The sequence below is a fragment of the Ictidomys tridecemlineatus genome, chromosome 14 (assembly GCF_052094955.1).
Source record: "Ictidomys tridecemlineatus isolate mIctTri1 chromosome 14, mIctTri1.hap1, whole genome shotgun sequence".
NCBI lineage: Eukaryota > Metazoa > Chordata > Mammalia > Rodentia > Sciuridae > Ictidomys > Ictidomys tridecemlineatus.
Window position 1 is genome coordinate 21,956,260 of NC_135490.1, and position 15,661 is coordinate 21,971,920.

General features: G+C 42.9%; 2 protein-coding genes across 5 annotated transcripts in view; one reads left to right on the plus strand and one right to left on the minus strand.

Annotated features, from left to right (window-relative positions):
- The window catches only part of Mfap3l (microfibril associated protein 3 like), a 41,788-nt gene extending 32,940 nt beyond the window's left edge, over positions 1-8,848 (minus strand). Inside the window, exon 1 of one of the 3 annotated variants that reach the window (XM_040293791.2) lies at positions 8,696-8,848. The gene's annotated coding sequence lies outside the window, so the exon portion shown is untranslated. Of the gene's footprint in view, positions 1-8,513; positions 8,655-8,695 lie in introns of those variants that run through there. The other 2 variants (XM_005325504.5, XM_040293795.2) reach the window with 2 other exon arrangements.
- LOC144370309 (uncharacterized) overlaps positions 8,002-15,661 on the plus strand; it is a 116,292-nt gene continuing 108,632 nt past the window's right edge. For both annotated transcript variants that reach the window (XM_078030985.1, XM_078030986.1), the window contains exon 1: positions 8,002-9,727. In XM_078030985.1, the coding sequence (XP_077887111.1) occupies positions 8,454-8,966 (513 nt within the window). In that variant the 5' untranslated portion in view covers positions 8,002-8,453 and the 3' untranslated portion in view covers positions 8,967-9,727. The remainder of the gene's footprint in view (positions 9,728-15,661) is intronic.

Sequence of the window (15,661 nt, forward strand, 5' to 3'; positions counted from 1 at the left end):
ATCTGAAAATCATTTTTCCACCAGCTGCATGTTTTTCGGTGTGATAAGATGGCAAATTTATCATAATTAAGCAACATCACAGTCATGTTTTAAACCAGATCATAGCTTAAAATGGGGATTCACTGATTTCCATAAGGAATTTATACAGGAAGAAACTTTGCTTTTCTCCCAGTTTTGATGGGGAAAGGCCCTGCAAGGCTGAGCATACTTTGCAGATGTTCTCAATGATTTCTCAGCTGGGCAGTCAGCTTTCTTTGAGTGATAAAACAATTAGGAGCCAAACATATCAATTAAATGGAACTCCAAGTATTTATGAAGTCACTATTATCAGTTTAGCACCAATTGCTGTGGGGATTGGAAAAAGTTCTTTACCCTAAAGGTATTTAGCATCTTAGTGACAGTTGCATACAAAGCAATAAATCTGCACTAGGTAAAACACCACAGGAACTCATAGGAGAGTTTAGAAGAGTCTGAAAAGGTCACAATGTTCCCTGTGGCCATGTCCTGAAGGGTGAATAAGGAAGATCAGACAGTTTTCCCAGCAGGGGTAACGGCTTAGTTGAGACAAGTAAGGGTAGAAGTAAACACTATAGGACACTTAATCAAAACCTAGGCTACAGTATTTTTTGCCAGGTTCATGTACTGCATCTGCTGTGTGTGCACATCTAGAGAACTTGGGGGTATCAGGAATACACTAGTGAAAGAAGAGGAGGTAGCCATAACCTGGAGGTAGAGATGAGGTACCCTACAAACTCAAGAGGGAATCAAAAGTCCTCAGTAGCTTCTGGATACACAAGTGCACAGGGAAATGCTGAGCTCCCAGCAAGGCAAAGGACTGGTAATACATGTTTTCTGGAAATTAACTTTAAACTCTTCTAAAGTGTTTTTGAAATGGAGAAAACAAGGTTACCTTTGGGAAGTCTAATGAGAGCTAAACTTGGTCACTAAGTAATCTAGGGTTGTCCAAACCTTGAAGAAGAAACAAGACCAAACCCTCCCCCAACAAATTTGGGGCTGCCAGGAAAAATGGTGGAAAGTTGGGTAAGAGCGGAAGTCAGCCTGGCCAGTAGCAGGACAAGGCACCCGGTGCCCGAGTTTAGTAGCAAAGGACAAGTTTGCAAAATGAGATGAAAACAGCAGCTGACAAGCAAAAATGCTCAAAGGTCACTGGAAGCTTAAGCTACCCATAGTCATCCTAGGCTATCAAGACCTCTAGGGAAGTCCTGAGTTAAACCAGTGGCCAAAACCCAACTCAGGCTTCACTCATATACCTTCCTCTCTAAAGACCAGGGAAAATGCATTTGCATGTTTTTTCACTAGTCATTATTTGTCCACCTTATCCTTTCCAGGGGAATCTTGCCTTTGGGGAATAAAAGTGTTAGCTGGTCTCATTGGCATGGTCCTTAGTGCTACAGATTTAGAGCTCTTGGTCATTTCAAGAATGTACATAAAGGGGGCAGCTGCTAGAAGAGATGTGTCCCATCATGTACTGCTTTAATGAGCCAAAGAGAACAGTCTGAAGTAGCCCCAGCCTGTACCCTCCAGTGCTGTCAGAACTGGGTGGTCCCCATCAATGGAAAATTCTGGAGCATTTACTCCAACCTATTTATTTTCTCAAGAAGCAAACCCTTCCTTTATCCTCTTCCTCCCACCATCAGCAAACTCAAGTCCTCTAAAGAAGAAATGGGCTAAGATTATATTTACACAGCTATTCAAGAAACTTTCCTCTTTCCCACTGATTACAGAGTCAATTTCAGACCATCCTTTAAGTAAGTTGTTCTCCAATCTACAATTAGAGAAGTCCACCCCACATCAATTTTCTTTCAGTCTCATCAGCAAGCTTCAAATGCTTCCATCTAGAGGTTGGGAAACTATAAGGGAATTAATTCCTTTCTTTTATGCTTCTCTTTCAAAGTCTGTGCTTGGCAAAGTAAGGTTCCAACCTCCCTGCACATGACTCTGGGGAAGGGCTTTACTGCCCCTTCTGCTTTAATTCTTTTGGGGGTACATGTACGTACTAGAAATTGGTCTCTCTGGACCTACAAATTCTTACCCTGGGTAGGAGAGCACCCGAGAGCTTCCCTAAGACAAGTGTGCTTCTGCATTTCTGTAGCACCTGATACGGATAATCTAATTAATTACGTGAGAGTTGTTTAAAATGCCTCATTTCCTTCCTTGACTCATGCGTAAATCAGTCACCGAGTTCTAGTGATTCTCACTTCTAACTATCTGGCCAAGATATCCCTGGTTTCCCCCTGGTGCTCATCATCTCTAACTGGGACCACCATCCTTCTTAACTAGCCTCCAGCCATGCCTGCATCCAACCCACATGCCATGTTGTTGCTAAAGTAGACTGGTCCTAAAAGATCTGAAACATATTCCATGCATTCATTCTGTTAATCATGTAGGACACACTTGATCCTTCATGGTCTGACTACCCCTTTAATGTTGCCTCTGCAGATTCCCCTCCTCCCACCTCCCCACACCTACCCGGTATCCTTACTGAGTCCTAGTGGCTCCCAAGCACCTCCATCCGTCTTCTGTTGCCTTCCTTACCTTACACATCAGGCAAGCCCCTACTTAGTTTTTAAATCTTAGCCAGAAGCCTTCAGGACTTCTCTGGCAGCCGGGACACTCTCTTGTCACTGATTTTCAGAATATATGCATATTGTCACTGCAACTGTCTTTGTGCACATCTGTCTTTCATTAGATTGTTAGATCTGAGGTTCTATCAACATTTGTTGAATGAATCAGTGAATTATGAATGGGTGGAATATGGACTTGAGAGACGCTGGTTTGAAACACACACTTGGAGACATTAGTGCATGGGTGACTGATGCAGTCCTGGGGAAAACTAATCACCCAGAAAGAACACAGTGGGCTACAAAACAAGACCAGGTCAGAATGCTGGGAAAGCAGAGGATGAACCCTCAGAGGAAGGGCTAAGAAAAAAGACCGCAGGAATAGTCAAGGACTCAGTATCTCAAAGATCAAAGCAGAGGAGATTAAAAAACCGAGAGTATGGTTTATTGTGAAAATGTGAAAGAGTCATAATGGAGTAACTGTCTCACCCTTAACAACAACAAAATATGTGAAAAACTAGGAAGTTATGAAAGAAGGGCTCTTACACATGATTGCCTAATAGTAATGATCACAGAAGACTGTGCCAGAGCCATCAGTGTGCATAGAGGCCAGCACAACTTACATGCAATAACTCTACAAGGACAAGTGCCCAGCAGCTATCTGTTCAACCTCTGATGCTGCTCTTGAGTCACTGTGATGAAGATTACTGTTGCAAAACACCTGACATAATCCTCATTTTTGCCCTTAAAAACCTTCCCTTGCTTCAACCTCTCTGAATATGCACATGATTGTCTATGGCTTGTGTGTTCCCATTATGAGGTTCTGCTATTCCCAAGTAAATATCATAATTCTTTATAGACTATTCTTTTTTTTTTTAGATTTTTTAGAGCTAGTGCACCACAGAGGTAAACAAAAATTATTGCATCATTTTATAAGAACACTTGGGTAAAAGTTTTATGAATTTATTCAAATGAAAGTTGTGCAATATAAATAAGTACAGTTTTATTTTTATTAAGATAAATTTTAATCAAATTTTACCATTGTTTTCAGTATGAGATATTGCTAGCCCAGCACTTGCTCTACCACATTGTCTGAAAACTGTGTGTTCCTGTACTAATTTTCTTCTTACAGTATCAATTTGGAGCTGCTCTTGTAATATTAAAGTAGAAGATTTCTTGAGTTTAGATTTTCCCAACACAGAGAGACAACAACTCAAGCAGTCTTTAGAGGGCAGATATTGAGGATTTGTCCATAAAAGAGATTGAATGTGTATGTTTCAGAAGAATGACCAAATTTCCAATATTTAAGCTTGGAAATTAGATGATCTAGTATTTAAAGCTGCCACCCATCCCCCACCAAACACAGAGCCCAAGGCAAACAGGGCTAATTAACTGTGGTGTTCTCCCAGCTGAGCCGAGGCAAGCCTGTGACTACCTAGTAGCTATTACCAACTGGTCAGAGTGGGCCTGTGTGAAATCTCATCATTTTCAAGTTAATTATGTTAAATTTGAGCTTTCACAGCTCCCTGCTCACGTGGCAATGGATGTAGACATCAGGACAGATGACTATGGCCAGGATGACGATGAGCCAAAACAAAGTATTGAGGACCCTCTAACTGACAAGTTCCAATAACTCACTCTGAATTGAAAAATCTTAAATTCAACCATTCTAAATCGGGGGCCATTGTGGTTGAAATATGATTTGGTCCTTCTGTTTTAATTTTATGCCTTTCTTCTATTAGGAATTGTGAATTAAAGTCTTCTTAAAACTTTTAATTACACACACACACACACACACACACACTCCCACACATCATTTCAGATCATCTCAAAGATGTGAATTATAATAGGCTGGTTCCAGATCTCTATTTGCCACTGACTACCTCTGGTTAGGCTCCCCTTACCAGACTGCCTGTGAAATTTGGAGTTTAGCCATACATTCTTTTTTAGAAAAACAAATCTGGCAGCAGCCTGTCCATTTTGCATTGCTATTTAAAAATCCTTCGTGGGTTTGTCATTATTTACGTATAATGGGATAAAATCCAAACTCACATACATGAGGTTGAGTTCATCACAACAAAAGGACTACTTTACTCCTCTCCTACTGCCCCTGCCCCTTATTTCACCATTTCCAAATCTTTCTTTGTATATGGTTGTGTTTGCTTTCTTTGGCAAATACCACGAATTTAGTGACTTAAAATGACACTAATTTATGATCTTGCAGTTATGAGGCTTAGAAGTTTAACATGTCTTTTTTTAAAAAAAAAATGGTTCTTTTTGTTATATATGACAGTAGACTCATTTTGACAAAATTACAAAAGCATGGAATATATCTTGTTTGAATTTAGTCCCTAGTACCTCTCCTTCCCCTTCCTTCCCTCACCCCCTGCTCCCTGCCCTCTACTGATCTGCCTTTTACCCATGGTTACTTTTCTAATTAATTTCTTGTGGATGTACATGATATATGAATACACCATGGTGAATCTCTCTATGTACATAGGAAAGTTGGGTCAAGTCCATCCCACTGTCTTCCCCCTCCCCTGCTTCCTTTCATTCCCTATTGTCAAGTCTTAATGGGCTAAAATCCAGGAGTTGGTAAGGTAAGGATCCTCGTGCTGGTCTTCGCCCGCTCCTAGAGGCGGCCCTCATTCTTTATTTTGCAGCCCCTTCTCATCTTCAAAGCCAGTGATGGAGAATCTTTCCCACGTGGCAGTACTGTGACACTAGCTTCTGCTTCCCTCCTTCACTAAGGACACTTCTGATTACAGTAGGCCCAGCTGGATGATCCAGAATAACCTTCCCATCCTGAGATCCTTTACCATATCTGCACACTCTCAGAATGGACATCCCGGGGAGTCATTTTTCTGCCTGCCATAACTGTGTTCCTTCTGCCCAGAGGATCCACTTCTGTGCTTGAAGACGCTGACCCCGTCCTCAGGCATTCCTTAAGATCCTGTGGAAATGTAACCACTTCTATGAGGCCCTCTCTCTCCTCCTTCTCTCTCAGGCCTGCATGCATGCACAGACTGAAGCACTGGTACTGTAATTTATTTGTCCTCAAGCATATCACTGAATCAGACCATGAGTCACCGAGTCTTACTCATTTTGCAGCCTCAGAGGCCTAACTATAAAAGTTTGTGGAGAAGAAAAATTAACGTGATATTTTAATGGGTAAAGAACTTCAGTGGAGGTAGAGGCAAGACCAATAAAATATCTGCAGAAGCTTCTGTTAGGGAGTATGACTTATAAACTACTACTGACAGCTCTGAATTGCTTATTATCACATAATCAATCAAACCCCTAAATATTTAAACCATTCCAGAGAGGTATTACAGCAAACTTAAAAATCAACCATTTGCATTCTATTTCTAACTTTAATGTGATTTGCTGTGGATTACAAAATATTGTAGAAGTTTTAAGTGTCCCCCTGGATTTGGCTAGAAAAGGTAACTTGCACCCCAAGTGCTAGGTCAAATGACAAGTCAGAGAAGTGATATCATATATAAGATTTCTGAATTAAGAATCAAAAACAAAACACTGCCTATCAAATCTCACTGGGCTGGTCAGAGGATAAAAATAATTTGGGCTACAATATTTATTTAACATTTCAGTATCTGGAAGTTCTTACACAAAAATTATTAAAAATCCAAATTAAGCAAAATTTAAGTAGCCTCAAATACATAAATTGCAAGCCAAAGAAGCAGTTCAATAAATTAAGGACAAAAGATCTATTTTAAAAGTCAATGGTCTGCTATGAAAGCATATTAACACCAAATAATACAGAAATCCAAACACCTGGAAGTCACCTAAAAATGAGGTGCCTAGCAGTTGAACTTTAAAACCCAACAGTTAAGTACAAAGAAGAAGAGATTATTACCCGTCTTTTAACTTGAACACAAAGTTTGCTTTGTTATTTTGTCTTCATTAGCAATAATTAAACCTCTCTTTAACCTAACTCTTGTTCATTTTATTAGTTTTATGTTAGGACACGGGAATTTTTGAAGCCAAGGGTAGTATGTTAATAAGCTTTTGGTTAGACTTCATTTTTTCCCCCTTAGCACTGAGAAAATATTTAGGATTTTTAGATACAGTAGTGGGCCTATGGATCTGTATTAAACTTCACATTCCTAAAAGGTAAATTAGGTTCAGCTGACTCCTACAGATCAGGAGCAGCACAAGGCTAAGGGGAGACTCTCCCTACTTCCACTTGGGAATTCAGACGGAGAATATAAAAACTGATGTACAGGGTAAGTTACATCATAGCAGATTTTAACCTTGGTGCATTTTCATAGAAAAGGGAAGCAGAATTATTCTATATTTCTGTTGGGGTTTTCTAAAATTTCCTACAGAAGGAGCAGGAAATACATTTAGGAATAATCAACATCACTTGGCTAAAGGGGAGAACCCATGGTCTAGTCTGTGCAAATGGTGATCATTTTGCTACTCTTGTCCAGGCATTCAAGGTCTTTCCTGCAATTACATCTCATTTATGTATAAATATAACATACAGCCAACTTGGAGACATTACCTGGAATCAGAGTCCGAGTCATCTCAAGATTATAAACAAGAACCCACCTTAAAGGCTATTTACAGCTCAATGAAATGTCAATGCATTTTAAAGGTCTATTAAGGCTGTGAACAAGAAATTTATAATAGGCTTAATAAATAAACAACTGAACCACTAAGTAGTACTTAGGGAAACAGGCTTGAGCATTTAGGTTTAGGCAGAGGTAAAACTAGTTCTCAGTAGGACAAAGACTGTTTACCTTGCTCTGGTTAGAACCAACAGGGCTAACAGTGGGGGTTTTAGGAAGAACCAACTGTAGAAGCCCCAGTGGGGTCTACAAATTGCATTTTCTGTATTAGTAAAACGTCAAAACTATATTGTTCTAACTTACTCTCTCCTGAAAAGAAATCTTTTCCCATCTTGTATTTCATCTTGAACAATTTTACTATGTTTAGCATAGTAGTAACTGGGAAAAATGTGTTTCATCTAGAAACAAACGTGAGAAAACTTCAAAAAACATTACACTTCTGCAGTGCTAGGTTTCCAAGTTTTTCATATAATGCCAAGATAAGGCAAAATAAAGACTGCTACAGTAACCAAACTTGACAAGTGTCCTTAAAAACAATGACACTGAACTGTAATAGATTATTTTCTACAACGTGAACAGATAATGGATCTGCATTCTTTTGTTTTTCATGCTAATTTGCTTTATAAACCTCCCGACTTTCAAGCATAATATTTTTTTGGAGGAGGCAGGTTAATGCTCACGTTCACAATAAATCAGTTTGGCAAACATTTAGTTTTTTAAGCCAACGAAGCACGTTTCCCCATTCTAGGCCATGAAGCAGTTCGATGTCAACTTGCTGTGGTGTCAAATGCGACAAACTCTAAGAGCTCCCGTCGCGAGGCGGCGGCAAGCTGCACGGTTTCCCGCACTCCTGCAGCACCAGGACGCTGCGCCCTCTCGGCCCCTAAAGCACAATCCGCACGCACCACCTTCAGTGCCACAGCCAGAACACTCTCCTCCCTGTGCGGGGTAAACTGAGGCACCGTGACCCGAGTGATGCAGAGCTCGATGAGATTCCCCGTTTCTGCTCGGCGTCCACTTGCCCCAGGAGACCTGGGCAGAGCACAGTGGACAACGCGTTCCCTGCCCTCAGAAGGTTACAGCAGAAGCCTAGGAGAGGCAGTTCCCAGCCCACCAGCCCCCGCCCCGAGCAGATCTCGAGCATCCTGAGACCCTCAGTAGCCGGCTGCTGGGACCTCGCTGCGCCTTAAGGGAGCGAACAGTCTCCGCCTCCGGCTGTGCCAGACCAGGCGCCCGAAAGTTCCGCAGCTCGGGCGACTGCTCGGCCGCTGACCCGATGCGGGGCTCCCTCCCACCCGTGCCCCACCGCTCCAGCGCTCCGGGTGCTCCCGCTAACCTGACACCGCTGCGCCACTCAGGTGGTAGCCGTGCACCCCTCGCCATGGCCAGCTGGAAAGCTGCCGCAGCGCCGCGCTCTGAGCCCGATGCCTGGAGGTGCCTAGTGCGGTCAAGCCGCCTCCGCCGGCGCCTCGCAGCTACGCGGGCTGCGCCACCGGCGACCGGGAGTGCGGAGCTTACCAACTACAGGAGCCGGAGCCGGCCGGTGCCGAGCATGCCCAGTGCGACTAGCCGGGCGGCGCGGAGGCGCGGGGCCGCGCGGGGTGTTGCCGCCGGGTTTTCGCGGCAGCCGCGTCCGGGGGCGGGGCGCGGGGCGAGCCAGTGGGAACCGCTGCATCCACCCGCAGAGGACCACGGAGTGGCTGTTGTGCGCCCCGGAGTCCCTCATTCAGCGAGCGCAGCCTCTGGGCGGGGCTCAGTGGCCCCCAGGGCTCCGCACCAGCACGCCTAGGGTTATTTAACCAGCGGAGGGCACTTATTTTAGGCGCTGTCGTGCTTGGGCAGCGTGACTGGTGATTTTCGTGGGGGCAGGGCGCCACCTGGGCTCGCACCGCAACTTTTTTGAGAGTCGTACTCACTGATGTTCAAGGACACCCCGGAAAAGGCTAAGATTCTTAGAGTGGCATGGTGGACGCTAATGGAAGAGGGTGCTCAACCAACACACTCCCAAACCTAGCCAAGTCCGTCCAGCCACCTTGCAATCAGAAGCTTCTCAGGCCTTCCTGGCTGTGCGCTGTCAATTACTAAACGCTATTTAAAGCAAAGCCTGCACACGGAAGAGGCTGTAAGAAAACACGCAGACATCCACTGGTGACTGCTGAGAGTTGGGTTCCGAGGATTTTTTATTTTTATTTTTTTCATTTTCTTATTTCTATTTGTGGTTTCTGTATCTTCTCAAAAGAACAATTTTTTTTAAAGGCAGAATAATTCTAAAATTGTTTTTTTTTTACACATCTATATAAGTTTCTCGCCTGTACGATCCTGCAACATTGGTGACTTTATTTTTATTTTTTTAAAGACGTGAGAGAGCAAGTGAATTTGGGGGCGAGGACCAGGCTCCTCCTTCCCGGCTCTTCTTTGCCCGCCTCTTGGTCACGCCCCAAACCGGCCCTTTTACTCCAGCGCCTCCCTCTTGGCGGTAGGTTGCTGTGAAAATGCGGAGAGGTGGATTTTGCAAACTAAAGCGTATGATGGCTTCTGCAGCCAGACTGGGTAGGTACTGCCGTCAGGTCAGGGATTGCTGTCAAAAAGAGATGAGGCTTTAAACAACTCGGTTTCTCTCTTTCTCTCTGTCCTTGGCAAACTAAACCCACGCACGCCGGAGCTCACGCCTGCAGAAGTGGGTCGGGATTCAACTGAGCATGCTCCGGGCAGTGCCAAAGTGCCGCACGCGGCTGCCTCTGCTTGTCCAAGGGTGATGTAGTACATTGAAGCTCAGGAGGTGGGAAGCAAAGCTTTAAAGATTTGTAATACATCGGCACGTGGACAGGTCACCCATGCCCGGGTCCCTGTTGGTGGGGAGGGTGCGCGGGATCTGACATTCAAGTGAATCAAAACCTGAAGATTGTGATTACAAATCATTTTAGCATTATTTTATAGCATCTCGAATAACAACACGTTTTAGCTCAAAAAACTTCATGGGCTTTCTTTCAAGAAACCTAATCTTTCTTTTCAAGTTATTCAGTAGGTATTCTTTACAATTACACTAAGGCCCTAAATTAAATCAATGTCCCTGCTCTCAAATAATTCTGTAGCATTATATTATTTTTTCCTCTTAGACATTACTGCATTCACTCAGACATATTTTCTTTCCTCCCTTTCCCTTTGAATCTCAAAGAACCTGCAGGATGCTTTTGGTATCTTAGAAACACTTGCAGTAACTGTGGAGAGCTTGTGGGGTTTTGTTTTGGTTTTTTGGTACCAGGGATTGAACCTCTGATTGCCTGCCCTTCACTCATGTCACCACTTACACTTCCCTCTTAAAACCCCACCATCTTCCCTATCAATCACAGAGCAAGGATCTCCTAAGTGGATCCTCTCTGTGTCTTCTCCCACCCATCCTCATGCCTCCTTAGATTTTTCTTTTTGGCCAAACTATATTACTGTATGTCTGCTAAAAATCGGTAAGTGAATTCACAGTGCCTTCAGTATAAAGTCCACGTTTTAAGTTTGAACTGGCTCTTGCCTTCCTCTCTAGATTCGCTGCCTGCAGGTGTTCCCTAATTTGGCCAAGCCTAATTACCTGATGTGTGAATCCATACCTCTGTGTACTGGTTGCTCTTTTGTCTCTCCAGTTCACCTGGCTAATGTTAAGCCTTCAGACTGCATGTCCCTCTGACCTTTCTGTGGTGACTCCTTCTTGAAGACCTTAATTATGGCCCTGTACTGTGTCACCATTATGGCCCCTGACCTTAATTTGATTTCCTTCATCTCCTCCACTTGTAGGCTATGTCACAACTATCATTGTATTTCAATTCTCAGTCTCAATAGAACTTTTCTTAACAAATGAATGATAGACAAATGTACACATATAAAATTTTAAGTTTTTTTTTTTAATTTTAAAACTTCTTTTTGAGAATTGTAAGTATATTGCAAAGAAAAAAAAATACAAGAACCGATTACATCAGATGCAACCTGCTGAGTGATTGTGCTCCTTTGAGTAATAGAAGTGAGATCTCAGGTTTGACTCCATTAAATCCAAGCATTTTCTTCACCTTCAGAAATCAGGGAGTGGTTTGTGACCAATCTGAAGTACTTGTCTAATTGGCCTGTAATTGCATGAAGTTCAGTATTGTATTGCTAATTAATCCACAAATTCCTTTGTTCTCTATCACTATGCTTCCTTCTGCAATGTAGTTATAACCTCCTAATTATGTGGTTACTCCTCAGAGTAATTTTTTTTTTTCTGTTGAAAGAGTGGCACTACAGGGCGGCAGATTAACTATTTAGGAATGAATATAATTTTTACAATTCTCTCAGCTCATGTTGTCAGCCAACACCTAGAACTAATTGTGAGGGGACAATCACCTGCTTCAGAATCCCCCTGGGGATGATGAACCCATTCTAGACCTCCTGGATAGAGTGGTCCAGGATGCAGTGACTTCAATAAGCCCCTGCAGGTGATTCTGTAAACTCTATTTGAGAAGCAGTTCTAAGTCATGTGATAAAAGAAATAATAATAATAATTATTAGTTCAAAACGTCAAGAAGGCCCTATTTTGGTTTACTTTGGTAGAGAGCTGTATATGCCTAGCAAGAGTATGAGTCCATTTTTAAAAAAGTACTACCCATATTTGTAATTTTTGATTAATTTTAGTTTATATTAAGAGAGTCTGTAGGATAGAAGCATAACCTAATGAAGTAGCTTCCTATTTTTTTTTTTACTTGTAGAACCACACAGGAATTTTACCTGGTGACTGATAGAGGCCAAATATTACTCTCCAGCACATCCTTCCTAAACTCTGTCTCCTTCCATGGAGAGTGAATAGGGCAGGAAGGAAGTTTGGAACCCCCCTGGAAGAAAGTACTGAGGAGTATGATTCTTCCCCGGAAGTCTGAAAGAGCATATTTAGGAAGGGGTTTTCTGGGGGAGGAATTGAAGGAAGCAAACACTTTTCTCTTTAGTCTTATGACTTGCTGGTTCAGAGGAACAAAGCCTCTTGAAAAGCCTGAGTCAGTGTTAGGAAAATATTTCCTTCCTTGTGAGCAGTTTAGACTGTGTATCAAGGTTGGTCCTTAAGAGGGATATGTGTGTGTGTGTGTGTGTGTGGGGGGGGGTCTAACCAGTTCTCTCCAGCTGTAAAATCAAGAGATCAAATGGCATGCCTGCAACTCATGAGGGGCAGAAGACCCAGCTTGAAGGGTCACACCCTTCCTGACCTCCCTCTAAGATCACACCAAAGCCCTTCCCTCCTAGCCAGTTTGCTAGACTGGATACTAACAGCTATCACGGTAGAGCTCCCCTGCCTCAGACTTCATTGTTGTAGGGACATGAGTTATTGGCAGGAGAAGGGATGCATTTAGTACTTCATCTTCCTCTTGTAGGGCAGGTTTTCCTGAGAACTGGGTGGATATTTGCATGGGCTGGTTAGAATAAGGCTCCTTTTAGTGATAGAAGTATGGAACAGAGGCCTGGAGATCCTGACTAGGGAGATGGCTGAGCTCTGGAGGAGACCTATTTGTAAAGAATTTGATTTTTCAGGGTCTTTGCCCATGGATTCTGGAGAAGTCATGTCCTATACATGGCTTGGAGTTTTATACCTCTAGTTTGTAATGTCCTTGGGAAGGCCAAGCATCCCCTGGTAAGATGGAGGAGGTTCAAGCTGGGTGACCCCAGTCATCAAACAAACAAGCAAACAAACACAACATCCAAACAAGACAACATGTTCTCCAGGATTGTGGCTCAGTGGACCAATCCTTTGTCTTCAGACTTGACCGCAAGGCCATGCCACCTACTTCAGAGGGCTGCTCAGAATGGGGGGGGGGTGTGATGCTCTAAAGCCCCTGGAAGCTTCATCGTGACCTCAGCAGGAATGAGTGTGACATAAGTGTGCAAAGTGAGACATCCAAAAATAAATGTAGCAAATTGCATTGTGATTTTCTGTGCTGGTGATTTTCATGCCCCACCCCCCGTCTCTTTTTGAGTAGTTGTTTATTAAAAGTAAAAGGTAAAGAAAGAAAATTTTTTATCTTTTGGAAAAACGAGTCCAAACGTGGACAGAGGCTGAAGGGAAGCTCCGAGGTGTGGCAAGTCGGTGAGGTGAGTGGCAGGTCAGCCCATAGACCTGAGAGAGGGGCTCGTGGAGGTACTGATGGGATCGGAGGGTGCAGCTGGTGAAGAGAGCTGGCTTTTATTTTTTAGGATGTAAAAGGTGCTGGTGGGCTTACTTCAGATGGACACTTGGCTTCCTTTCTCAGGAGCTTCCCTTTTAGTAGGTGGGGTGTTGGTAGAGCAGGGAGCCACCTCTACAGGTTCTACCCTAAGAGACTCCATAGTGGGGAGCTCAAAGGCCCAGGGCGTCCACACATTGCCACAACAGGAAAGGGGATTTGACACTAAAGTTTCCTTTGGATGATGTCACAATTCTGACTTGACCCTGGAAATTAAAGTTTCCTAATAAATGGAAACTTCTGTTCTTCCCTATTAGAAAGTGCACAGTCCCAATGTGGCAACCTTCTGTATGATGCCTACTTTCTCTCCCTGAAATAACAAATTGCATTTCTACCCTTCATCACAGGGATGATTGGTTTGTTTTGTTCTCCATCAAGGATAAATTTGCTCACGAAGAGTTTTTCTTTACCCAAGGATCGTGTGGGGGCTATAAGTACAATTATTTGGCGAAAGAAATAGCTTTCTTTATTTGGACCACATTTGATTTTCAGGCAGGTATAAACTCTACCGCTTTTCTTTAGGAGTCTTTTGGATCTAATCTAGTATTATTTCTGGCACGTGATAAATGCCAATAAATTTGGTTGAGTTGTATGCTGGAATCGATGTTATAACTACACATTGAAGTATCTTGGAGGTGGTTGTCTTAAAATACAGAGACAGTTCACTTGGTTGAAATGTCATTCAGACTTCGGTGTTAAGTCTGTATGGAGTTGATTCTACTTCTGTTTTTGTTGACATGTTTCATCTTGGTCACCAACTTGGGTCAGCCAAAGCTACCTGGTAAGTCCAGGATGAAGGCTTGGACAGGTGCAAGAATAACACTGAAGGATTAAGCTACCTAAGGAATAGTTAGTGGCTATTTTTGCAATACCATGATTCATGGTCTCTATTTGAATAGATTGGCGTTTTTATTAATTTCAATAAGCGTGCCTTATTGTTTTAATTTTGAAGGCATCTTGAAATTGACCACCCCTAGAACTTGAGGGATATTGTGATCTATGAAGTAAATGGGGCCATTTCCTTAAAGTGTAGAGAGATTGCAACTTGCTGCGGGGCACTGCTAAAAATTACCAGGAAGCATAATGACATTGACTTGCACTGACAGGGAGAAAACAGAGTAGAGTGTAAAAGGACTGCAGATCTCTCTCAGTGTGATTGATTTCATTGATTTATCATGCTGTATGTGCACTTTGGCTTGTGGTTCTAATTACTCAAAATGGACTGAGCTTGAAAGGAGAATACCAGCCATCTTCAGGAATCTTTGACGGTTACATGGATATTACATTTAATTACATTAAAAGTCCTCTAAAGCTTATTGCCCACGGGAGACGGGAGTAAGTAGAGCCGCCTGTCATCTCCTGGCCACTCACCTACCCATAATCCGGCTGGCACTGGACCCCATTCAGACGGTACCAGAAAAGCAGGAGAACAGGCTGAAGTTCTCCGTTTTATAAAAGAGCATCAAAATAGTCACCTATAGAAAAGCCGCCCTCCTTCGCTCTGCCACGCACCCCTTTTGCAGATTGGAGTTGTTTGTGTTTCGACTATATTCTCTCCTTGGGTACTTGGGTGCTTTGGGTTCTAACTGTCTCAATTTGGTTTCCCCCTCTGTCTCTTGTTTTCACCGTGTTTACTCTCACACTATTTATAAAAATAGTGTGCATTATTTAATTTCCTTTCAAAGAGCTATGGAGAGACTAATGAGAAGATTAGTGGGAAAATGAGGAACCAAAATCACCCCTGGAAGAGTCTGGGACACTTGTCAGATATATGCCAGACTGTTGCCTTCCTGTTCTGTCCTGTTAGCCCAAACTCCAGGATAGTGTTCAAAGACCACATGTCTGATTATTTCTTATAAGATCCTGCCTCAGGCATAGGTTTCCTTTAAATTCAATTGTTGTCTAACTTAAAGTATTAAAAATGTGATATGCTGGGAAAGTCAGGAACATGCCAGTTATATAATTCAAGGATCTCTGACTTTTACTTTTTATTTTTTATAGTCCTTGGGATTGAACCTAGGACCTTGTGCATGCTAGGCAAGCACTCCATCACTGACAATACCCCCAGCCCTGATCTCTGACCTGTTGGCTCTCACTGAATACCCTTTTTCCATATGTGTGAGCTCTGCTTACAGAATGCTTTGAACAGTGAAGGAACCTCACCAGGACAGCAGTATTGCTAGCTTCAAAGAGGCCACTGCATCATCCTTTTGAGGCTCTTGCGCAACCTCCTCAGCCTCCCTAAAGTGCCTGTGCC